Here is a 26180-nt window from a genome sequence, read left to right as displayed (position 1 = left end):
GCAGTGTGCTAAATGCTAGGGAATACAGAAGGGTACAAAAGATAGTCTCTGCCCTCGAGGAACTTATGATCTAATAGGGGAGATAATATGCAAACAAAAATATACAAAGCAAGCTATAAATAGGAGATCATTGAAAGAGGGAAGGCACAGGAATTAAAAGGGTTGGGGAAGGCTGCCTGTAGAAGGTGTCATTTTAATTGGAACTTAAAGGAAACCAGAGGTGGAGGACGGAGAACATTTCAGGCATGGCAACAACTAGAGAAAATATCCAGAGCTGAGAGATGAGTGTCTTGTTCATGAAATAGCCAGGAAGCTAGTGTCACTAGATCAAAGAGTATATACATGTCAGAGTCAGGGGTTCAGATCTTTCCTCTGATACTTAGAAGCTCTGGGAGCCTGGGCAAGTCCTTTTACCTCGCTGAGTATTAGTTTACTTATTGGTAAAGTAGGGAAAATAATTACTGTAATACCTACCACCTCATAGGGTAATTATGAGGATCAGATGAGGTCAGCTATGTAAAGCCTGTAAACCTTACAGAATCATATAAGCCCAGCTTAGGACATCATCTAATCTAACTCTTACCCAAAACACGAATCCTATGTACAACATTCCTGACTTTTAAGTAGTTATCCTGCCTCCTTATGACAGGTACATCAGCCTCCCCTTGATGTAGCAAAATTTAAATAAAATTCATCTTAAGTGCTTGCATCAGATTCTAGCTATTTGCCATTTTTTTTTTTTTAGGCAATTGGGGTTAAGTGACTTGCCCAGGGTCACATAGCTAGTGTCAAGTGTTGGTTCTGAGGTCAGATTTGAACTCAGGTCCTCCTGACTTCAGGAGGTGCTCTATCCATTGCACCACCTAGTTGCCCCTACTTGCAATTTTGGTATCATTAATGAAATAGTAGGAGATCGCATAGCATAGTAGATACAAAGCCAACCTTGGAGTTAGGAAAACTTGGGATCAAATCCTGCCAGCTGTGTGATCCCGAGCCCTTTTCTGTACTCTGAGCAATTCTCTAAGATAGAATAGTTGCCAATTTTCATTAGTAGAGGGAATTGCCACACCACAGAGTTCCCTACACTGATGAAATCATTTACATCCAACCAAAAAGTGAAATGTATTTCAGTAATTCTCATCCTATAATAGGTTAATTTTTGTAGACAGTGATTTAAAAAACAAGTAATTTTGCACAGTTTTTTTTTCCATCTGTACATTTAAATCATTGATGTATTCTGTAAACTATAATACTCTATAATCTTTTAAACTTCATGATATTTCAGATGTTAGGAAGAAGGTGCACTTTGTTAGTATACATGATGCAGTGAAAGCTGGTGATGTGAAACAGCTAGAGGAAATTGTAGAGAGTGGAATCAACATTAATGAAGTTGATGTCCTCCATAAATTTACCCCTTTACATTGGGCAGCACATTTTGGAAGTTTGGAGGTAAGAAGCTTTAAAAATTCTTGAACTTATTAAAAGTAAATGATCTAATTATGGAATTTTAGTAACATCATGTGTTCAGTTGAAATTATTTTTTTGGACTGGACCTGTGATTTCATTGGTATAAGAAACTTCTTTTTAACTCCTGATGGAAAATTAACTATGACGAAAAAGAACTATGGAGTCTGAATGCAGACTGAAGCATTACTGTTTTATCATTTTTTGTTTTTCTGCTTTTTCTTTCTCATGGTTTTTCCCTTTTGTTCTGATTCTTCTTTCACAACATGACTAATATGGAAATATGTTTAATATGATCATACATGTATAGTCTATATCAGATTGCTTGCCGTCGTGGGGATAGGGAGAAGGAGAAAAAAATTTGGAACTCAAAAAAAATCTTATAAAAATAAATGTTGGAAAAAAAACAACAGCTTCTTTTTACCAGCAGATCTGTATCCTGCTTGCAGTTTATAGTCTTGGGATAGCTGCGTAGAGCATTGAAATGTCAAATAAATGACCTAAATATTCGCAGTTTACAAAGTTTAAAATAAGTATTTGCATCTGAATTAGGTAAAAATAGGATAATTTGGCCTGCCTTTGATTTTGATCTCCTTGGCCTTCTGCTTATTTTTTCCCTTGTTATCCATAAAATACTTCATTTTTCATATTTAACGTTATTTAATATTAATGATCTCTTCTGGCTCTTCTGAGCTAGCATATGTTCTAAAAGAAAAGACAGCTTAAAGTACTTTAAGGTTTTTTTTTGGTCTGGTCGTGTAATTTGACTGCTTTAAAGGAATTCATGGTGAGGGAACCCCTTCTACCAATTCAGATCAGCAACTGCTTGGAAACTTAGCCTCAGAAAGACTAGCTTGGGAGCTCTGAAAGCTTAAGTCATTTACTCAAACTCATACAGCTAGTGAGTGTCAGAAACATGAAGACCTTGAACCCAGGTCTTCTGACTCCAAGGTCAGCTCTCTATCCATTGTGTCATACTGCTTCTTGCCTAAGATTTATAAACTAACTCACATAAAATTATACTTTTTAATAAAATGGAAAAATAGTTGACTAACAGTTTTGGACTTTGAAGATTTATTTTGGCAATTAAGTAGTACTCTGCCAGTCTTTTCCACCTAATACCCCACCACTTATTTACTCTTGGACTCAACGATACGAGGCTTCAGGTTGTTTCATGAACAAGACACTCTGGGCGTTTTCACTGGCAGTCCTCCATTCAGGGAATATTCTCCCTCCTCATCTCCACATCTTGGCTCTCAAGAAGCTTCTGTAAAGGTTAGTTCAATCCTGGACTAATCAAGCCTGGACTATTCAGTTCAGCTTTGTTGTCTTTTAGGAAAAAAATAAGCCTAACTCTTGTTGGGGGTGGGGGGAGGTGAGAATTCTAGTATGTATAAGTATCAGTTACATACCATCCCATAGTGGCAAGGTCCTAAGGATTCTATCATTTCAATTTAACTTTTATTGGACAGTCCTGGCATAGGCAGTGCTAAGAGAAAAGGAAAAAGAAAAAAAAATGATTAGCTTCTCTCCTTGAGGAAATCACCATAAAGAAAAAGAAGAAAAATATAGTGGAAAACAAAAGCCAGAAAATCTAGGCTTTTCTTCCCCACTTTGGAAGGACCAAATATCAGATCTCAGTAATCTGGTCCATGTGGTGAGTGATGCCAAAACTTTTCAGTTCACAGTTGGTCTCTTGATTCATGTTGGGGCCAGAGAAGCCCCAGGGACATCAGGGACACTGCACAAATGATGACATCTTAGGCACAGTCATAGATTCTTTGTCATAAATCTGGATCATCTGTAGTAAAGTGGATAAGGTATCATAAGCTTCTTGTATGTAACCTGTCCCAGGACCTAAGTTCATACCAACACTTTTCCTATACAGTCATCCACTCAGTATTCCTTGGCCACAGGAACCCCATCAGGGGGATGATTCCAAATCTTTTCCCCTTTAGAAGCCTCTACTGAAGTGATTTCCCTTTTTTCTGCAGGGCCTGGGTAAGGACTGTCTCTTATCTTCTTCAGGGACTCAGGATTACCTTCATGTTGTCTTAGGGATATCCTTTCTTCTGTATAATTTCACAGTAGTCATTAGTAGGCATAGATTTTCACCTCCCTCATGTCATTAGAAAGTAGGGCACCTCCCAAAAATTCCATCTTATGGTGTACCAAAGCCTCTATGGGAAGGAGTGGTTCAAACCATATCCTGAAAAAAGAGACATGTCAACTGGAGGGAACTGAGCTGTTCTCCCAGAGTGTATGGACCCACTGAGGCAGCAGGGTCATTGAGGTCCAGGTGACTCCATTCAGGGAGTGGAACGAGGAAGGACCTGAAAAGATCAGGTGGAGTATGTCCTTATCAAACAAGTTATCCTGGAGGTTGTAACCAAAAAATCACTGAAATGGAGAGCCCTCCTTCTTTCTGGGGTAATGTTAATTTGTTGGGGGCGTGGCTTCTGGGAGGTGGGACAACTAACCATGATAGTTAGGGGTGGAGTGGTAAAGCTGTTGTTTGAGAAGGCCATTCCAGCATCTAGCAGTGTCTGCTGTCTGAGGTGAAAGGGGTGGGAAACCCAACAGATGGGGTGTCGTGGGTCTACTTGTGGCTCTTCCTCAGGTCTTTGGGGCAGGAGGCCCATAAGGAAAAAGGATCTATCCTGTGAGGGCTTGCTTCCCCAGGGGCAGCCTTAACCGGGGGAAGATCTTTTGGTTGTCCAGTTCTGTTCTTTCTAGTTTCCTACCCACTTGGCCACACACGTGACCACTGTCCAGGAATCAGTATAGATAGAGATTTTATCTGCACCATCCCTCAAGGCAAGCCAGCCTGGCTGAAGCAGCAAGGCACCCTGATGGAGAGACAGGACGCTGTAGGTACCAGGCCAGTCAAATCACCACCACCACCTTCACCACCATCTCTCCTCAGATCCTGATGGAGTTAGGCCATACTCTGAGGCCAAGAGCCTGTTCTTCAAGCCCACTGTCTGCAGTCATTATCCTGGATGGTAACCCCTGTGGAGATGTGACCTGCTCTGGAGGTGCTACAGCCACAGCCACTGAAGATACAAATAGGAACATTCTTATCCCAAGTCCTTGACACTGTTTCTTTTTTTTTTTTCTTTTTGGTGAGGGAATCAGGGTTAAGTGACTTGCCCAGGGTCACACAGTAAGTGTCAAGTGTCTGAGGCTGGATTTGAACTCAGGTCCTCTTGACTCCAAGGCTGGAGTTCTGTCTACTGCACCACCTAGCTGTCCCTTGGCACTTTCAAATGGTTCAAAATCAGAAACTGATATGATTTTATTTGTGGAAATGACATTAAAGGAGAGGCATTACCATCTGCTTTGCTGCTGTACCTTAAGGTCCATGGGACTTCATCTGATTTCTTTCTGAAACCTTCCATGTGTTGTCTCCCTTATTAGAATGTGAGCTCCCTGAGAGAGGGACCATCTGACTTTGCTATTTGTATTCCCAGCACAGGGCTTTTCATATAGTTAGTATTTAATAAATCATTAATTAATTAATTAGTTCAAGGCCCTCTCACATGCCAACTCTGCAGCCTGCAGCTCAGCCTTCTGGGAGGAATTACCAGGACCCACATCCCTCAGAGTAGTCTCTGTTATCAAATTATTTGGTGTTGAAGTCCAATTTTGTGTAACTCTTGTAATGAGTAGAACTGTCAGCTAACCAGGTAGAAAGGAGAAGAGAGGGGGAGGGAATGAGCATTTATATAGCGCCACTATGTACTAGGCACTATGCTATGCACTTCATCTTTATCTCATTTGATCCCCATACCAACCTTATGATGTAGGTGCTATTATTATCCTCATCTTATAAGTTGAGGAAACGGAGACAAACAGAGGGTAAATGACTTGCCCAGGATCATGCAGCTAGCTAATAATAGTATTAAACCAGACATGAACTCAGGTCTTCCTGACACCAGGCTCTGTCTACTACACCACCTAGTGGCATCAAAATGTTATTCTTCAGGAGATTGGTCCTCATAGGCAGGGTCTATTGGGCCAGCAGAGAAGGCAGGGTGTTTGGGGCTTAGACACAGCCTCTGGAAGAATTGCACCATGTTTGTGAAGGACATTAGTATTCAAGGGGCCGAGACAGACTTGATCTTAAATGTACCATTTCCACCTAACAGTAAGAGCCTTTTGTGCCTTCCCTATCTTTTTAGAGGGTTCATGTTGCTCACCACGCTCATGATGCACAATGCTGGGTGAAGGGTGATGGAATGACCTCGTGTCATCTGCTCAGTAGCAATTACAGCCCAGGAGCAAGAAAGCAAGTGAATTTCAGAAATGATATAGTGAATGACTGCTTTTGGAAGCTTGTGGTTCCAGAAACCTGATGTTTACTTGGTCTGGCTACCCTTAGAAGCCTGTCAAAAGCTCTGTTTTTCCTGATCTTTGTGGATAGAGACCTCCAAAAACATATGCACCACAGAGGTGTAAGCAATCAGTGAGATATACTACTGGGTAGCCTACTTTAGGTCTTTAAAGGCTTTACCTGTTCAAGACCCCACTCAAAACAGGTAGACTCTGGGTGACTTTTTTTTTTTTTTTGAAGTTACATTTTAAAAATTTTAATTGGTGAAGAAAGAAGGTCAATTTTGAAACCATGCTTTATATACAAAGAAAGAGGAAATTAAATTTTTTCTGCACATTTACATTATATTACATTACAAACACAAGTACATAAATGTATTATTAGCACAGTAGTGGTATGTATAAACATGTCCAATTGTTTTATCTCTCTATATATGGAGAACCTGTGGGTTAATTGTAATTTTGAATGTGTATTTTATGACAATGAATAGAGATCTGGCCTTGAAACAGTGAAGAACTGGATTCAGGTCTCTGGGTGACTTTTTAAATGGGGGCCATCAAGATATGCGAGTGGAGACAGTGTGCATTGTTCAGAATTAGAAAGTCCATTAAGCTTCTAGGCTTTTTAGATTTTGAGGAAGCCTTTTTCAGTAAATTAGAACTCTGTCTGGAATTATCTGGGTTCTTCCTATCCACTATATTTTCCCAAAACTTGACTGAGGACCTTGGATTTTCTGGGGTTAATTTCTTCCCCCTTGTCCTTCATAAACCTTTATCCAATCCAAATAAGCTACTGTGGCCTCATCAGACTGGGTCAACATTACATTGTCATTGTAGTGGTGTACCTCAAGGCCTTCAAGAAATAAAGTCTCTTTCAGATCTCTGCCCACAGGACAGTGGCAATATGAGGTTGACTTTAAGTAGCTCTGGGGAAGTACAGGGAGGGTTTACTGAATTCCTTTCTAGGTGAAAGTGAATTGGTCTTGACTAGTCTTAGTCACAGAAATAGAGAAAAAAAGCATTGACAAAGTTGGTAAACCCATACCACTCACCTGTAGGCCTGCGATACCTAGCCCACCACAAAGATGAGGTCAGGAACAGCTGTGGTGATGGGCATGATGAATTTGTTCAGCTCCCTTGTAATACACTGCCAGGTACCATCTGCCTTTATTGTTGCCATGTGAAGTTATAAGGGGAGTTGGTATGACCTCTTTCATCTCCATCATTAAAGAGGAAGTATCTTCCATTCTCCTATTCCCTCCAGAGACCTCATATTGTTTGATTGTGACTATATGAGATGGATCAGGTAACTTCAAGGGTTTCCATTTGACCCTACTCATAGTGACCAGCATAGAGTATCCTGAAAGGACTCATACTGGTACTCTCCTCCACAAGCTCGTAATGTCCATTTCCACAGTACACTCTCTGATTAGCCACCACTGTGACCTACACATAATGCCTTTCACTTCCACTTGAGCAAAGTGATCTCCCTGAATCTCCTTCTGAAAATCAGGGTTCTTTGTGTCCATGTGTAGTCCCCTGGTATTAGAGCAATTTGGCTACTCTGTCCAATAGCCTTTGTATCCTTGGGGTTCCCTTTCCCCTCCCACACACAGCTCAGGCATATGGCTTCTAGTCCCCTTGAAGTTCAGTAGCTAGGATGATCTAAGCCTTGGTGGAACGTTGGCTTTGACATTGACCTAGATGGAGTCTTCCCCAAAGTCCCTGAAGTTAGGCTACAAAGGCGTGAGTGGCTCAGAACTACCAAGTGGACAGGGAACCTTAGGGGATGCCTTAAACATGAATGTGACTGAAGGGTCTTTTTGGTCATGAGAACAAACCCCAAAATCTGAAATAATTTTAGAAAGAAATTTATTAAGTCATTTGGTAGAGGAGAACAGGCTGGAAAGGAGGTGTGGCTCCCTCTTGTCCATGCTCTGGAAGGTCTACATTGTTATAGAATTTAGACAAGGGTACCCACATACTAATCCCATGTATGCAGTTAAGCAATTTTGCCAAGAGAGAAGCTTGAAAGCAAGGTAGATTGAAGTGGATATGAGTAAATGTAAATATTCAACAAAATTTAGGCAAAGCCAGAACATAAGCTTGGTTGGACCCAGAACAAGACTGGGTGTGGAGACCCAAAACAAGAATGTTTTAGGTAGGGGCAGCTAGTTGGCTCAGTGGATGGAGCACTGGCCCTGAAGTCAGGAGGACCTGAGTTCAAATTTGACCTCAGACCCAACACTTGACACTTAACTAGCTGTGTGACCCTGGGCAAATCACTTAACCCCAATTGCCTTAAAAAAAAAAAGTTTTGGGTGGATCTAGGACCTGGGGGAACCCAAAATTCCTTGTAGCTATCTTCAGCATTCCTAGAGAATTAGTGAGGTTGGGACATCATTCTGGGTTTAAACAATCTCTAATCGTAAAAAGTTGGATTTAAACAGTATGATGATAATTTTCCCAAACAATATAATGATAAATAATAATTCACAATCTTTGCCTGTCCCTGTGCCAGATATCATGAAACAGTTTTATTAACATCCCCATAGGCTGCTGATCAATTGCTTTTTCAACTCCATTTTTCAGAAGCCAAATTCAAAGCTCCATGTAGAAGAAGATGTCATTCCCACTGGGAGGGATCCCACCATCCTTGGATCACCTATTTTCACTCACATCAATATTTTCCCTGATGGCAACTGCTATCCCAATTTTCTATTCAAATTTCACCAGTTGATCTGTCTATTTCTGTTTGAGTGTGTGTTAAGGAAGACTCAGAGCTAAAACCTAGTGCCATTCAGGTGTGGGTTCACCCAGAAGGCTGGATTTAATTGCTCCTGAATTAGGCTGATCATAGGGTGTGTAAACCTTGGTGGTGAGGTGTTGCATAGATCAAATCTATCAAACTTATTTCCTTTAGGAACTTTATTCCCTGCTGGCAGATCCCTATGGGGAGTCAGCTGCAATAGGAATTCATGTTTAGTCACCTAAAAAGGGACAAAGGGAAGTTCTGGTCTGGAGCCTTTAATTGATTTAGATGCCTTTGTCACAGTAAGTCTTCAGAGAGCTCCTCAAGCCCCTGGAACTCTGTTGTAGAAAAAGTTTCTGCATTGGCTTCGTTAGACCACACTCTCAGGAGTCATTGCTCCAATGACTCATCAGGTTTTTATTTGATCTCTTTCAACCTCCTCAGTTTCAGTTGGTAAAGCTGGCTGGCACCCTGATCCTCAGTGGAAGCAATCACATTCTGGGGTATTTAGGGTAAGACTTTTAGCAAATACGTACAATCTAACTTACATTCTTACATTGGCCATGTCCAAAAAAAAATACGTCTCAGTTTATACCCTGAGTCAATCATCTCTGTCTGGAGATGGGCAGCATGCTTTATCATGAAATCCTTATGTTGGTCATTGTGTTGATCAGAATTCTTAAGTATTTCAAGTTATTTGTATACATTTTTCTCCTAGTTCCAGCAGCACTTTTAAATGTACAAACTAGAGATAGCAAGTGTGGTGACTACGAATGCATAGTCTATCATTATAAAAATAAGTGACCGTTATTTAGAGTTGAAGTGTTACATAACTGCTTAGCCCATAATACTCCAATTGAAGCTGACCCAGATTAAAATATAATTTGGAAATATTAAGCAAAATAAATAAAAATATAATAAAACAAATGTTTATCTGTGGTTTTCTAAGTCAATATGCAGCCTACAGGGATCCTTATTCAGGTTAGTGGCCCTTTTCTATTTGAGTTTGATGTCACTGATTTAGAGCAATCAAGTAATATAATTTTATATGAAACTAAATAAAATCTACAAGTGATACATTTACTGTGTTTGAATAAGCTTGTGGAGTTGAAATGTGGTCTCTGTTAAACTTCTTCATTTCCTCATTGGGGTGTGGAGGACAACTTTCTGGAAAGTTATATCAGTGGAATGCACACTCTGGTAGGCCCTGTGAGTTGGAAAGTCTTACTAGTAAGACTAAGTAAGCTAACTGTGTCTGTCATCTGTCATCTTAGCTAAACTCAGAGAGGTTTATTACTAGAGGGTTGGCCACAACAAAATGAGTATTTTTGGCCATTTTAGCACATGAAGACAGTTTGCTAAGGTGTAAAAGGTTGCAATCTCTCTTATAGAGGAATACCCATACAGATGAAATCACACATCTTTTGAAATTTTGAAATGACATGAAAATCAAGGGTTTGGGGGCAGCATAAAAGATTTAGTGAATCAGATAATGAGGATTCATATCCATAAAACAGTACCGAGTGGTGAATCTTTGATATGTTGTTACTGAGGTCCATTAGAATAATCTGTGTGATATAATTGCATTTTAACCTTTTCATTCTCTTTAATTTAGTGTCTTCATTGGTTGCTGTGGCATGGGGCTGACATTACAAATGTAACTCCAGGGGGCTGGACAGCAGCTCACATTGCTGCAATCAGGGGTCAAGATGCTTGTATGCAGGTAAAGAGAAATTCTTGTTAAATGGATTTTTAAAAATATTAATGAACCTGCTCACTTGAGTGGGATCTTATTGAAATGTTTTTGTTATTCTCATTATTTTATTCTAAAGGTGGTGGTTCTTAGGATTTCATTATTTAGGGGTTCTTGTTATCAACTCTTCATTTATTGAACTTGATGTAAGACACAGAACCTGATTTTTGTGGTGTATTTTGACAAATGCCAGAAGCTCATGCTTGCTTACTAAAAAATCTCTATCCTGTGGCTTGTCACTGAATCCTAAACTACTGTCCTTATGTAGCAAGACTCTGGACTCACTCTCCCAGAATAGAGCTACCTACAGCTCCCCCCAGGGTTCTTGGGACACTCCTGAAGGGTCAGAAAAAACTTTCTTTAACGCTGTCTGCTGGAGGCCCCCATTCTATTGTGTTCTCTCCACTGGTTACTGCTAGTGGTTAAGACCTGGTTTCATTTAACTAATTAACGTCAATTAGCTTTTACAGAAGAATATTTAGATATCCTTGTTCAGATAAAGCAAGAACAGAAGCAGAAACATTTTTCCCCCAATATGTGGGAGCACACCATCTGCTCTGCCACCTTAGGTCCTGGGGAGTGTGGGCTCAGACTTAATGCAGCATGGACTTAATTAACATGGAAAGTTTACTTTCAGCTGTGGTACAGCCACTAGATGAGTCTGCTTTCAGCTACTGACAGGCTTAGTCGGGCAGGTTCTTTGGTGCTTTGTTCCTCCGACTCTTGGACCTCTAGTAGTTTGCTGTACCGCTCTTTTGAAATTCACAAGGTCTTAGCTATTGCTACTCTTCCTTTGGCTAAAAGCAGGAAAGGATGATAGATACAGCATGGACTTGCCTCCTTGACTTCCTGTTGACTCCAGGGGAGAGAGGGCCCAGGCTGCTCCCCTCAGAAGCCTCAGTGGTTCCTCACCCTTCGTGAATAACAGGCAAGCCGCAGGGAGCTACAGCCCAGGGACTAGGCTGGTGTGTGCACTTGGAATGCAATATCAATTCTGGCTACATTGCCAATGAATAAGCCCTGTCTTTATCAAGATTTTAGCAGACTGGAACCAGTTATAGAATATATGTGGATACTTCAAATCAGGGAGCAAGGCATTTCCATTATAGGTCATCAGGCCTTTCTGGAAGTAGGCTTCTCAGTTCTCTCATCCCATTCCATCCTCCTTCCCCCCTCCTCCTTAACTGTTAAGTAGCAGGGTATCCACGGAGGGGCAGACTTATTTCTGTTTGGATAGGTCTTGGGCTGATTTCCCCATAGGCAGGGTAAATAAAGATCTAGCTAGGTAGCACAGTGGATAGAAAACCAAGCCTGGAGTCAGGAAGACCTGAGTTCAAATCTGGCTGTATGACCCTGGGGAAATTACTTAACTGCTGTCTGCCTCAGTTTTCTCATCTGTGAAATAGGGATAGTAATGGCACCTACCTCCAGGGATATTGTCGTCGTGATCAAGTGAGATAATATTTGTAAAGGGCTTAACACAGTGCCTGGTACCTATACAAATGTTAGTATTATTATTTTTAGTTAAAAACTTAGCCAGGTATCCTGGGATTTGTAGTTTGAAGTGACAATATTCCCTCTCTGTTCTGAGAGAGACTGGTCTGTTTGAAGGTTTGGGTCTAGCCACCAAAGTTCCACTGGACCAGAAGCTTTTGAATTGTTCTGCAGCAGAGCAGAGGGAACAGATGGAAGAAAGAATGGGCCGGCCAGCCCACCTACCCACAGGACAGAGATGGAGCAGAGTGGAGAAATGGGAAAATAGCAGCAGGGCTTGGGGTCAGGATCTGTGTAGGTGTCTTGCAATGTGAGCTTTGGAAATAGGAAGGGACTAAGTGTAGCAGCTAGGTAGTCCAGTGGATAGAGTTCGGGGCCAGGAATCAGGAAGACCTGAGTTCGAATTCAGCCTCAGATACTTCCTAGCTGTGTGACCCTAGGCAAGTCACTTAATTCTGTTTGTCTCAGTTTCCTTATCTGTAAAATGAGCTGGAGAAGGAAATGGCAAACCACTCCTGCATTTTTGCCCAGAAAACCCAAATGAGGTCACAAAGAATCAGACATGACTGAAATTGTTGAACAACCACAGAGTATAAAAGGCTGGCTGTAGGGCCCACCCTCTGCTAGGTTAGCAAAGGACTGGCTTGAAGACAGTTTTTACTCTCCTCAGGTGCTCTTTCAGGGGCCTATTTGCTCAGAGACATTTCCATATAACTTTTCTGGCTATTTCTTTAAGCTGTTTCTTTATATTGATTTTGTTTTATATAAAATCCATGAATCCTTTGAATAAGGATTTATATAAAATCCAAGAATACTCTGTATTGCATATTTGTCTGAACTGTGCTGGGAAAAGAGGGGAAGAGGAGAAGGCTTGTGATTAGCTGGGGAGTTCACAGCATTAAGAGGATAGGTCAGGGGGCTAGAGGCCTGTCCTGGGGGTCAGAATTAGTTTCTGATCTGAGGGCTTCAGAGCTAAAGTGAGAGAATTTGGTGATTTTATGACGATGTGTATTAATAGCCTTTATAAACTCCTTAAGACCCTAGAGAAAAGGATCCACAGGGACTCTGTGGGCTACTCAGACTTCTGATGCCTTAGGCAAATTCTCAGCCTCTAACACGAAGAGGTAGGACTGAGGTGTGGACCAGAGGGAAGATCTAGTCCACAGGGTTGCCTAGTAGGCAGAAAAAGGTGTGGTCTCGGAGAAATCATTAGCCACTCCCCAAAATTCCTGTGACAGGAGGGAGAACAAGGAGTACCCAGCCAAACTTTGCTCCATTGCAACACTTACTAGTTACAGTTGTTGTTCATTTGATTAATTTGTGTCTCACTCTTTGTGACCCCTTTTGGGGTTTTCTTTTCTTATTTATTTATATTTAGTTTTCAACATTCACTTCCCCATCTCTCCCTTTCCCCCACCCTCTTTCCTGGAAGAAAGAGAAAGGGAGAGATAGAATGGGGTAAATTATCTCACATAAAACAGACAAGAAAAAGCTTTTAAAGTGGAGAAGTGGGAGGAGGTGAGAGGGAAAGAGTGAATCTTACTCTCATTAGATTTGGCTTAAGGAGGGAATAACATACATACTCAATTGGGTATAGAAATCTATCTTACCCCACAGGAAAATAGAGGGGAAAGGAATAAGAGAGCAAGGGGATGATAGAGGGGAGGAAAGATTGAGGGAGGGGATAATCAGAAGCAAACATTTCTGAAGAGGGACAGGGTCAAAAGAGAGAATAGACTAAATGGGGGGTGGGATAGGATGAAGGGAAATATAGTTAGTTTTTCACAACATGACTAGTATGGAAGTGTTTTGCATGACTACACATGTATAATCTTTCTTCCCTTTCTCTTTCCTGTTTACCTTTTCATGCTTCTCTTGAGTCTTGTATTTGATTTAAAAAAAAAATTTTTTTTATTTTTAAATTTTTAGGCATTTGGGGTTAAGTGACTTGCCCAGGGTCACACAGCTAGTAAGTGTCAGGTGTTTAGTCTGAGGCTGGATTTGAACTCAAGTCCTCCTGATTTCAGAGCTGGTGCTCTATCCGCTGTGCCACCTAGCGGCTCCTTGAGTCTTGTATTTGAAAGTCAGTTTTTCTATTTAGCTCTGGCTTCTCAAGAATGCATTAAATTCCTTTACATCATTGAATATCAATTCCCCCCCCCCCCCTTGATTACACTCAGTTTTGCTGGGTAGGTAATTCTTGGTTTTAATCCTACTTCCTTTGACCTCCTGAATATCATATTTCATGCCCTGTAATCCCTTAATGTGGAAGCTGCTAAATCTTATGTTATCCTGATTGTGTTTCTACAGTACTTGAATTGTTTCTTTCTGCTGCTTGCAATATTTTCTCCTTGACCTGGGAACTCTGGAATTTGGCTATAATATTCCTGGGAATTTTCCTTTTGGGATCTTTTTCAGGAGGTGATTGGTGTATCCTTTTAATTTCTGTTTTACTCTCTGGTTCAAGAATATCAGGGTAGTTTTCCTTAATAATTTCTTGAAAGATGATGTTTAGGCTCTTTTTTTGATCATGGCTTTCAGGTAGTCTGATAATTTTTAAGTTATCTCTCCTGAATCTATTTTCCAAGTCAGTTTTTTTTTCCAATGAGATATTTCACATTGTCTTCTAGTTTTTCATTCTTTTGGTTTTGTTTTATAATTTCTTGATTTCTCATAGAGTCATTAGCTTCCATTTGCTCCATTTTAATTTTTAAGGAATTATTTTCTTCAGTGAGCTTTTGGACCTCCTTTTCCATTTGGCCAATTCTGCTTTTTAAGGTATTCTTCTCCTCATTGGCTTTTTGGACCTCTTTTACCATTTGGGTTAGTCTATTTTTTAAGGCGTTATTTTCTTCAGTATTTTTTTGGGTCTCTTTTAGCAAGCTGTTGACTTGTTTTTCATGATTTTCTTGCATCACTCTCATTTCTCTTCCCAATTTTTCCTCTACTTCTCTTCTCAAAATTCTTTTTGAGCTCTTCCACAGCCTGGGACCAATTCATATTTTTCTTGGAGGCTTTGGATGTAGGAGCTTTGACTTTGTTGTCTTCTTCTGGTTGTATGTTTTGATCTTCTTTGTCACCAGAGTAAGATTCTATAGTCCGAAGGTTTTTTTTTGCGCTATTTGCTCATGTTCCCAGCCAATTACTTGACTTTTAAACTCTTTGTTAAGGTAGGGCTCTGCTTCCAATGTGGAGGATGTATTGTCCCAAATTTCAGGGGTTTTGTGCAGCTGTTTTCAGAGGTACTTCTAGGGACCTGTAAATTTTCAGTTTTTCCAAGGTGGTATGATCAAAGGAGAGGTGTTTACTCCTTTCCTGGCCTGTGCTGTGGTCTGTGAGTGACCACAAGCACTCTTTTCTCCCTTTGAACTGTGAGAAGGATTCCCTCTCCACCACCACCACAAGCTCTGTCATGCCAATGCTCCTTCTCCAGGACTGTGACCCAGATCCAAGCAAGAGAATCCTGCCTCACCACCAGCAAAAAGATCCCTGCAATCCCCCTCTGATCAGCTCCACTGCCCCAGGGCTGTGCCAGACCTGGGCTGGACACCGCTCCTCTCTCACGCAGGTCTGACAGACCGTTCCTACTGACCTTCGAAGTTGTCTTTGGCATTTGTGGATTGAGAAGTCTGGAAACCGCTACAACTGCTAGTGATTCAGTCCCCTGAGACCTGCTCTAGGTTTGCTGAGGCCTGGTCTTTGCCTGTGAGGCCCATGCTGAACTGTGCTCCTCTCCTAGCCTGTCCCAATAGACCTTTCCCATCAACTAGCCAGGTTGTCTTGAGCTGGAAATTTGTTTTACTCTGTCCTTTTGTGGGTTCTGCTCCTCTAGAATTTCTTTAGAGCCATATTTTACAGGTATTTGGAGGGGTTTGGGGGAGAGCTAAAGTAAGTCACTGCTTTTACTTCACCATCTTGGCTCTGCCCCCCTTTTGGGGTTTTCTTGGCAAAGATATTGGAATGGTTTGCCATTTCCTTCTCCATCACATTTTACAGATGAGGAAACCTGAGGCAAACAGGGTTAAATGACTGGTCCAGGGTCAAACAGCTAGTAAATATCTGAACAACTCAGATCTTCCTGACTTCTGGCTCTGCACTCTATCTACTGTATCATCCAGCTGCTCTAATTGCTGGTTTTAATTAGATTATTATTTTGGGTTAAGGAATTTGTATCTCTATTTCACTTCAGCTAACATTTACTATTTATCTTCTATGTGAAAGGCACTGTACAAGGTTGGGGACAAGGTAACACATTAATACGTGAAGTAGTTTATCAAATTAACTAGCTATAACCTAATATAGAGCATCTATCCATTCAATATTTATTCATTGAGAACCTAGATGTGCATATGACAAGTTAAGTAACAGTACAGGCAATATATGGTTAAATGCAAATTGAGTGAGTTGTATAAATAATAAATGTTGTTCAGTTATACAGTTCAACAGGCTTGCCTATAATCCTAGAAGGGTGAAAAGAACCTCAGATATTATCCAGTCTAGCTACCAAAGCATGACTCTTGTGTATGACATTCTTGAGGAGCAGATGGTTATGTTAAGGTTTAGGGGTGCTGGGACCCCAAAATATTGAGAGCAAGAGATGTAGGTCCTGCCCAAATTAATTCAACCCAAGCCTTCTTTCAGCCAAAGACAAGGTTTATTAAAGATCTGCCATATTGGCTATACTCTTAAGGAATCTGAACATTTGTGACATTTGTAATGACAAAGGGGCTTGAGCAAGTCTCAGCCATTGACTAGACTCTTAAGGAATCTGAGCATTTATATCGCTAATGCAAGTGGGCCAAATTTTAAAGAATCTGAGCATTGGCTAATTTCTTAAGGAATCTGAGTACCTTAATGGAGGCCAGATGGACCTTATATACAGAAAGACTGTAGGAGAGATCTAGGAGTGGACAAGTAGCTTGGGGTGACTAGAGGAGGGGTCTGGGACAAGGGGTATCTTGATGGGAGTGGTCTATGAACTGGGGTGACTGGAGGAGGGGTCTAGGGAAGATCTTGATGGGAGTGACTGGGAGGTAAAATAAGGTCTAGATAGGATCAAGGGTGGGAAGTGGCTGGGGGCCAGCTTGGGGTAACAGATAATAGAGGGCTGGGTTAGGTTAAGGGTAACAGAAAATTGGGAGACTGGATGTAGGTGGTAATGAAAGGCCAGTTGATAGGATTATAGCCTTAGGCTACATTGGAGACTTCCTTGAGCTAGGGGGAGAGTTCAAGGAGAATCCAAGGTGGAGTTTTCTAGGGCCTGTAGGCAAATGGGACCCAAATTCTTTTTGGGGTAAGGAGGAAAAGTCTCGGCTTGGGCCTGTATCCTGTCACTTCCATTCCACTTGAATAGTCACAGTGATGGAGACGTTACTACTCCATAATTTTCTTATCTTCCCAGACTTTCAGTTTTCTCTTTTCTAAAATCAGGACTATACTACTTGCTTTACCTACCACAATGGCTTATTGATAGACAGTGCTTTTTCAGCCTTCTGGAACAATAGAAATGTGAGTTGCTATTATTCATTATAGTGAAAAGTCCCTTAAAATGTGACTGAACAAGCATATCATAAACATACAATATTTCTGTATATTGGTTTTCTCAAGTTACTTTTTGTAGTACTTATTAATTACAAGTATATCTCCCTTACCTTATTCTAAAAATGGATATTGTTGTTCAGTCCTTTCAGTCATGTCCGACACTTTATGACCTGATTTGGGGTTTTCTTGGCAAAGATATGAGATGGTTTGTCATTTCTTTCTCCAGCTCATTTTACAGATGAAGAAACTGAGGCAAACAGGGTTGAGTGACTTGCCCAAGATCACACAGCTAGTAAGTGTCTGAGGGTGGATTTGTACCCAGGTCTTCCTGATTCCAGGCCCAGTGCTCTATCCATTGGGTTGCCTAACTGCTCCAAAATTCTATTTTTCTAACTTATTTAATACTTTGATCTGTGATCGTTGATGTGGATTACTTCCAACAGTATAGGTTGCGACTCATCCATGGCTTCTCATCCTGTGTGATTGTTCATTTCCTCCCGTAAAACATTCATTGGGGGACTAATCAATGTGGCTTGGAGCCTCTACTTCTTGATATTGAATACATAATAAAGAGCATTTGCTCTGGCTCTCATAGATTGGTCAACAATAGGTCTCCTGCCCGATCCTCATTTGTTTATTGTTTGGGCTGTGATGGCTCAGAGTGAGTGTTAATAGCATTTGTTTTCTGTTTTGGCCAGGAACCCTGAGAATCTTCCCCTCTCGGATTGATTTTTTTTTTTTTGTACTAGGTAAAAGAGGCCTTTCTCTTGTCTCATTTCTTCTCAGCCTGCCTTAATCATTGAATGGGCGTTGCCTCGGACAAACTGAGACCTGGGAAAGACCTTAGCTTAAAAAGGCTAAGGTCTCCCACAGTATCCAAGGCTATCTCCAGTTATCTTGATCTATAGCTTGCCACTGGACCCAGATGGCTCTGGAGGAGAGAGTGAGGCTGGTGACTGTGCATAGCCCTGCCTCACTTAAATCCAATTCACTTGCAAGTCATGATATCACCTTCCTGATGTCATGGTCCTTTTCAAGAACAAAGGACAAACTACAAAGAACATTTGCTCTTGCCATGTGACTGTCCTTCATTTTATATGATTCTCTTCAAAATGCTTCTCTTGTTCATTTCTTGGTTGGTAATTAATATATGGTGGCCTACTCACATCAACCAGCTTTTCATTGCCTTATGGGGGACCCAGAACTTAATTCAGGGATCATAATGTTTCATAACTCACAGCTTATGAGCATTCTTTTTCTTTGTTTTTGTAAATTTTAAAATTTATTTTAAACTTATACAAAAGGAGAAAAGAAAAAACAATTGCTGTGTACCTAGTAGAATATGAGAGGATTCAATATAATACATTTCCATTTCAAGAAAACCTATATAATAAATACTACACATTGTTTTCAAAGATGCCCAGCTTTTCTTTGTTTCCTTGTAGGTTTTCTTTTATTCTCTGTTGTGAACTTTTGCTTTATTTTCTCCCCCCCGACTCTCAGCCCCAAAGAAGGCTACACTTAAGCTCGGGTATATATACATATACATATACATAGATATCTATAAACATACACATATATACACATATATGTAAGAGTGTGCTATGCTTATTTCCACTTGTCATCTATTTCTCTGAAGGTAGATAGCATCTTCCTTCATAAGTCCATGTTTTTCTAAATCACCAGCTCGTCATTTCCTACACCACAGCAATATTCCAACCCAATCACATCCTATCTGAGAGATTGTTTATGAAAGTTTTCCCCCCAGTTTTCTGCATTCCTTCTATTCTTGGCTATGTAGGTTTTATTTATGCAAGAAAATTTTAATTTAAAATAAAGAAAACTATCCATTTTACACTTCAATAATGCTCACACCTTATAATATAGTTTAAGGTCTAATACTGCTGAATCTACTTCCTTTACATCATTTTTCTCTGGTTTCTTTGAAGTTACTGATCTTTTATTCTTCCAAATGAACTTTGTTATTATTTTTTCTAACTAAGTAAGATAATTTTTTAATAATTTAATTGGGATGGCATTGAATGCATAGATTAGTTGGGTAAAAGTGTCATTTTTTATTGTATTGGCTTTACCTATCCATGAATAATATATATTACCTCAATTATTTAGATCTGACTTTATTGGTATAAAAAGTGTTTTATGTGTATGTTCATATAGTTCCTGTGTCTGTTTTGGCAGGTGTACACTCAGGTATTTTATACTGTCTAGTTATTTTAAATGGTCTAAAATAATATTGAATGATATTGCTGACACAATGTAGTTTCCTTATTTTTCTCTTTTGATTAAATCTATTTTAGCTTTAACTTTGTCTGAGATCATGATTACTACCCCTGCTTTTTTTAAATAATAAATTCTACTCTTGCCTTTTATTTTATCTTTCTGTGTATTTCTCATTTTTATCATATTTCCTGAAAGCAACATTTTGTTGAATTCCCATTTTTAATCAGCTGTACATTTCCATTTTATGGGTAAATTCATCCCATTCACATTCTAAGCTATAATTACTTGTGTATTTTCTGCCTTCCTATTTTTTTTCAGCCAAAGACAAGGTTTATTAGAATATTATTATTATTGGGCAGACTCTTAAGGAGTCTGAATATTAGTAAGCTATTGGCTAGATTATAAGAATCTGAGCAGTGGCTAGATTTTAGGAACCTGAGCCTTGCCTTCCTATTTTTCCTCACTATCCTTCTCACCCTATTTACCTTATCCCTCCTCACTCCTCTGCTTTACTTCTACCCAATACTTTGCCTTCCTATTACTTAACCTACTCACCCCTCCAAGAGTCTCTCTTTTATCCTCTCCCCCTGCCCTATCATCCCCTTGACCTCTTATTTCTTTCTGAATTTAGAAGACTTTTGTACCCTTATCTCTCTATCTCTATCTCTATCCATATCTTATCTGTATTGTTCTGTCTTTAAGCCATTCCTGGTGAGAGTAAGGTCCTAGCACTACCCACCCTCCCCCTTACTAGCTTCTTCTGTATCAGTTTTTCCTTTTATGCCTCATTTGTATGAAATAATTACTCCGTTTTATCTCTCCCTACCCAGTTTTATTTTTTTAGAATCACTCCATCATATTCAGCTTAGCTCAAGCCTTTCTTTCCAACTACCCAAATAATGATGACATATAAGAAGTAAACAATTTGCCCTTATTGAGTCCCTTATAATTGGTATTTAATGTTTACCTTATATTTCTCCTGGATGTTCTATGTTGAATTTTCTCTTAAGTTCTCCGGTTTTTGTCACAAAAGCATGAATGTCTTTCAGTTCATTAAATGCCCATTTTTTTTCATTCAGGATTATACTTGATTTTGCTGGGTAAGTTACTCTTGGTAACTTAAAGTGATCTGAAGGAGGTGTAGATCCTAAAGTTATGAAAAACATTTTGGAACTTATTAAGTAGTGACCAAGAGAACTAGAAATGAGAGGGTGCCCATCAACTGGGTAGTGGCTGAACATATTATAGAAAATGAATGTGACAGAATAGTATTTTATTATAGGAAATGGTGAAGGGGAAAGTTTTAGAAAAATTTAGAAAGATTGAATGAGCAGATGCAAAGTGCATCAATAAATACTGACCCATGTATCTAAATAATACCTAATAAATTTATCTAAGTAATACCAATATTTTTCATCGAAATAATTTTTTGAGAATAATTTATACATTCAACAAGGCCATATTTAATCAAGATACTAGAAGTGAAGAGGTAGACTTTCACAAGTAATAGTCTATAAAAGACCTCTTCTTTACTATCATATAACTGAGTGAAGGGTGTAGAGAATACACAAACCCACTATGTATACCAGTTGTTAACTATAAAAAAAGTACTGGGTAGACCAAAATACTGCCTCAAAGGCTCTCCTTCAAAAAAGGTGCCTTCCATTCATATGTCAAAATTATATAAGATTCTATGAAAAGTTTAACTACAGAGACTTGTTTAGTGACATGCTGCTTACTAATATCAAGGGAAACATAAGGTAATGAGAAATGTGCTTACCAAAGAAGTTTGCTGCTGTCATGTAGGAGATCCAATACTGAATCCAGGTTGAAGCATGATTCCATGTGGGATGGTGAGGTCTTCCATATAGTTCTGTTTAGGAATGACATCATACTGGTTTCATTAAGCCTAAAAACATTGTAGAGCCTCTTAAATGAGAACCATAATCATTCAAAAAGAGTTTGTCCTTGCTCTCCTTAAAGGAACAACCAAGTAGATGAAGAATATTTGTTGCCTAGACCATAACATACAGATAAATGTACAACCTGCCAAGATCATCCATCAGTATGTGTATCTTGTGCAGACATTACCAGTGGACAATGAATTTGGTCTAGAATTTAACAGGAGGAAGAGAGTGAATTGCATTGCCTTTGAGAAATTGCCAGGTTATTTTAATGAACCCAAGCTTCTCCTAGAAACAAAAGTCTGTCTTTTTGATACCAGTATTCTGCTTGTATGGATTTGAGTCATGAAACACTACAGGCTCCAAAGAATTGAAACTGAGTATCACCTTACAATGTAGAGGCACATGGTAGATTTGATCAGACTACAGCTCATTATAAGTGAGGAGTTAAAATGGAGAAGCAGTGTAAGTGATACCATCAAAGAAATGTGTGATTGAAAAAGAATATGGCTTGGTTACGGAACCAAAATTAGGGAAAACTGACAGACAGCTGTGAGCTCTTTTGGATTTCTTGATCTGTCAAGAGAACTCAAGGAAGGATCCCCAGTATGTTGGGTGGACCCCTTGTCACAAACTTAGTAGATAACATGGGCAAGAGTTGCACAGGATGGGCAGACATGACTTGGTTTTGATTTGTGTCGTTGCAGAGGGGGCAACTAGGTAGCACAGTGAGGGGCAGCTAGGTAGCACAGTGAGGGGCAGGTAGGTGGATAGCGCACAGGCCCCTGGAGTCAGGAAGACTTGTTCAAATCCAGCCTCAGACACATATAACACTTACTAGCTGTGTGACTCTGGGCAAGTCACTTAATCCCAATTGCCTCACCAAAAAAAAAAAGTGTATCCTTGGAGAGAATACCCACATTGAGGAGATCATAGATCCATTGGAGTTGAATTATTTGATTGCCAAAAAAACTAATATGAGAATACTAACCTCAAAATGATCCTAAAGGAACAACTTATGAAGGGAAGATGAGCCAATTAGAAAGAGGCAGAGCGCTGTTAGAGAGCAATAAGAGAATGTCTGAAAAATAGGCTGGAAAGGGGGTAATCAATCAAAGGTGATAATTGCTTTAGATACAGAGGAAAATGTGAAAATGACAGGATCACAGAATCTCACAATTGGAAAGGACCTCAGAGATTATCTAATCTAACCTAAAGTCAAAAAGAGTTTCCTCTACAAATCTGCCTGACAAGTGGACAAGTAGCCTTTGCTTATAGTCATCTAATGGAGAGGAAGTCACTGCCTTCTGAGGCAGTCTACCTCACTTTTGGATGGCTCAGAATTGTTAGAATTTTTTTCTCTTTGTATCAAGTTTAAATTTATCTTTTTAAAACTTTCACCTGTTTCTCGTAGTTCTGTCCTCTGGATTCAAGCAAAACAAGTCCAATCCTTCTTCTTGTGATAGCTGTGGACAACGAGGTGACGTAGTGGCTGGAGTCCCAAACTTGGAGACGGGCACATGAGCTTGAATCATGCCTCTGACACTTACTGGTTCTGTGACCCTGGACCAATCATTTAACCTCAGTTTCCTCTTATGTAAATTGAGCAGATTGAACTCCATAGCCTCTAAGGTCCCTTCCAGCTCTATATTTATTATTCTATGAATACTCAAAGACAGTTTTTATTCCAGTCCCCTCATACTTCTCTCACCAAGTCTTTTTTTCTCTAGGCTCAACATGCCCGATTTATTCAGCCACTTATTTTTGTTATTAAACAATATGTTTTGTCAGGGTCCATTTAGACCCTAACATTACAGTCCCTGAAGTGTTTGTAGAGGAGGTAGAAATGACACTAATGAGAACAAAGATGGAAAAACTGTTAGATTGGGCCAAGTTTATGTAGAGGAAACACATACTGGAGATTAAACAATTGTGAGGGCATTGAAGAACTTCCATTTAATATATATATAATATACAGATGTAAGGCATCTGAAGGATGGGAAGATACCAAAGGAAAGGAGGAAAAATCTTGTACTTCATTAATATCAAAAACAGGTAATTGAGTAAGCATTAATAATTATCAACCTACTTAATCTATATAAAATCTTCATGAAGGTTATTTATACATGAATTTAGGACATCCTCAGTGAGACTATTACTTGGGAACAAACAGGCTTTCACAAGGGATATTCAACAATGGATCACATCTTTACCTTCTTAAAATTGACTAAAAGAAAGAAAGAATTAATAAATGAAAAAAATTACTAAGAGTTTACTGTATTCAAAAGATTATGCTAGGGATACAAATATAAAAATAAAAGTTCCTGCTCTCAAAGAGTTCATATTCTAATAGGAACAACATAATTGTTGTATCGCTTAATCAGTAAACATTTATTAAGCACCTACTATGTGCTAGGCACTATGCTAAATGCTGAGGATACAAAAAGAGGCAAAAGACAGTCCTTATGCTCAATGAGCTTACAGTATAATGAGGGAGAAAACAGGCAAACAAATATATACAAAGCAAAGTATATATAGGATAAATGGGATATAAATAGGTTAAATAGGAAATAATTAACAAGGAGAATGAACTAGGATTAAGAGGGATTGGGGATGGCTTCCAATGCAAGAATGGATTTTTAAGGAAGCCAGGAAAATCAGTAGGCAGAGCTGAGAAGGAGAAGGTCTTGTCCTTAGGATACAGTGGTAAAGCAGGTAATGATACATCTTCCTTAATGTCTTCTATATTAATAAAACCATATTGGTTTCTGATGCTGAAACAATTGACAGTGCCAAAGACTAGAGAGTGTAAGATCTTATGGTGCATGTTGTTTGTTGATTATGAAAAAAATTTATTCAGTAGAACAAAATGCCATCTTACAGGCTTTTTTCAGCAAAATTTCTACCATTCATGTATCAAGATTATTTGAGATTTCTTGGACGATATAATGAGAAATCAGTGACCCTCTGATAGTAAACATTAGGTGACACATAAAATAGGGAGATATATCCTTATCAGAAATATTTGCCAGTGTGATGAAGAAGATATAACCAGGAGTCCAGTTAGAGAAGGGATTCTCTGTGGATGGTAAGATCTTCAAGATGTTCCTGTTTGTGGACAACATTGAGTGATTACATTTAAGCCAAATACACTTCAGAGCCTCCTCAAAGAAATCCATAATCACTCCAAGTAGTTTGGCCTGTCCATCGACCCAGAAAAGACCAAGTAGATGAAGAATGTCTATTTCCTAAATTTCAACATGTTATTGAATGATCTCTTATAGAGCTTGTCCAATCTTATGTACATTTAGGACAGACATTATAGATAAACAATGAGCTGGATCTAAAGTTAAAGGAAGAAAGGAGCAAGGCAAAAATCACCCCATAGAGTTATAGATAGGAGAAGAGTTTATGATCAAACAAGGGATAGAGAGTATTGCAGAAGATAAAATGGGCAATTTTGGTCTTATAAAGTTAAAAAGATTTTTCCATAACTCAAATAAGTGGATTTAAAATTAGAGGGAAACAGGTTACTGGGGGGACAATCTTTGCAAAAAGTTTCTCTGATAAGGGTTTCATTTCTAAGATATATAAGAAATAGATCAAAATCTATAAGAACAAGATCCATTCCCGTATAGATAAGTGATGAAAGGATATGAATAGGCAATTTTCAGAGGAAGAAACCCAAGCCATTAATAACTATATGAAAAAAATGTTTCAAATCATTAATAATTACAGAAGTGCACATTAAAATAACTTTGAGGTTTTACCTCTCACTCATCGAGTTAGAAATGTTGACAAAAAGAAGAAAATGACAAATGTTGGAGGCACTAAGAAAAAACAGGCACCTTGATGAACTGTCAGTTGGATCAGAATGGTCCAGCTATTCTGGAATGTAATTTGTTTTTTGTTTTTTTTGGTGAGGCAATTGGGGTTAAGTGACTTGCCCAGAGTCACACAGCTAATTAAGTGTTATGTGTCTGAGGCCGGATTTGGACTGAGGTCGTCCTGAGGGCCAGTGCTCTATCCACTTCGCCACCTAGCTGCCCCTCTGGAATGTAATTTAAAACTGCCCAAAAGGTTAATAACCTGTGACCTTTGCCTTAGCAATAATGCTGCTAGGCCTATACCTTAATGAGATCAAAAAAGGAGGAAAAGGATTAAAAATATTTATAGCATCTTATGTGGTTATCTATTCATACAACATATATATACGTGTGCACAAAGAGAATGAGAGAGCATAAGAGAATGTATGCTTTCTTTTTTTTTAGGTTTATTATTTATTTATTTTTAACATCAATTTAAAAAAATATTTTGAGTCCCAAATTCTCGCCCTCCAGGCTTTCCCCTACCCACTGAGAAGACAAACAATATGATATCAATTATACATTGAAATTATTTAAAATATTTCCATACTAAGATGGAAATGCTGCAAAATGATGCCAAAAAAAGCAAAAAAAAAAAAGAAGAAAGGAAAGAAAAGAAGAAATTCTGCTTCACTCTGCACTTTGACTTCACCAGTTATCTCTCTGAATGTGGATAGCATTTTTCATCCAGAGTTCTTTGGAAATGGATCATTGTAGCTGTAGTAGATCAGATCAGAGTAGATGTAGTAGGTCATTGATCAGAGTAGCTGAATCTTTCACAGCTGATCATCATTACAATAATGTAGATCAGATGTAGATCGTTTATCAGA

At 39.2% G+C, this 26180-nt stretch overlaps 1 protein-coding gene across 5 annotated transcripts in view; it reads left to right on the top strand.

Annotated features, from left to right (window-relative positions):
• ANKRD42 (ankyrin repeat domain 42) overlaps positions 1–26180 on the top strand; it is an 86294-nt gene that overhangs the window by 5891 nt on the left and 54223 nt on the right. For 4 of the 5 annotated variants that reach the window (XM_027848346.1, XM_027848347.1, XM_027848345.1 and 1 more), the window contains 2 exons: positions 1286–1449; positions 10167–10274. The exons of the other annotated variant lie outside the window; for it this stretch is intronic. In XM_027848346.1, coding sequence (XP_027704147.1) covers positions 1286–1449; positions 10167–10274 — 272 coding nt within the window. The remainder of the gene's footprint in view (positions 1–1285; positions 1450–10166; positions 10275–26180) is intronic. 5 annotated transcript variants of the gene reach the window in all.

This window comes from Vombatus ursinus, unplaced genomic scaffold, assembly GCF_900497805.2.
Source record: "Vombatus ursinus unplaced genomic scaffold, bare-nosed wombat genome assembly UNPS02005659.1, whole genome shotgun sequence".
NCBI lineage: Eukaryota > Metazoa > Chordata > Mammalia > Diprotodontia > Vombatidae > Vombatus > Vombatus ursinus.
The sequence above is the reverse complement of the archived record's forward strand: the minus strand, read 5'-3'. Positions and strand labels throughout refer to the sequence as shown.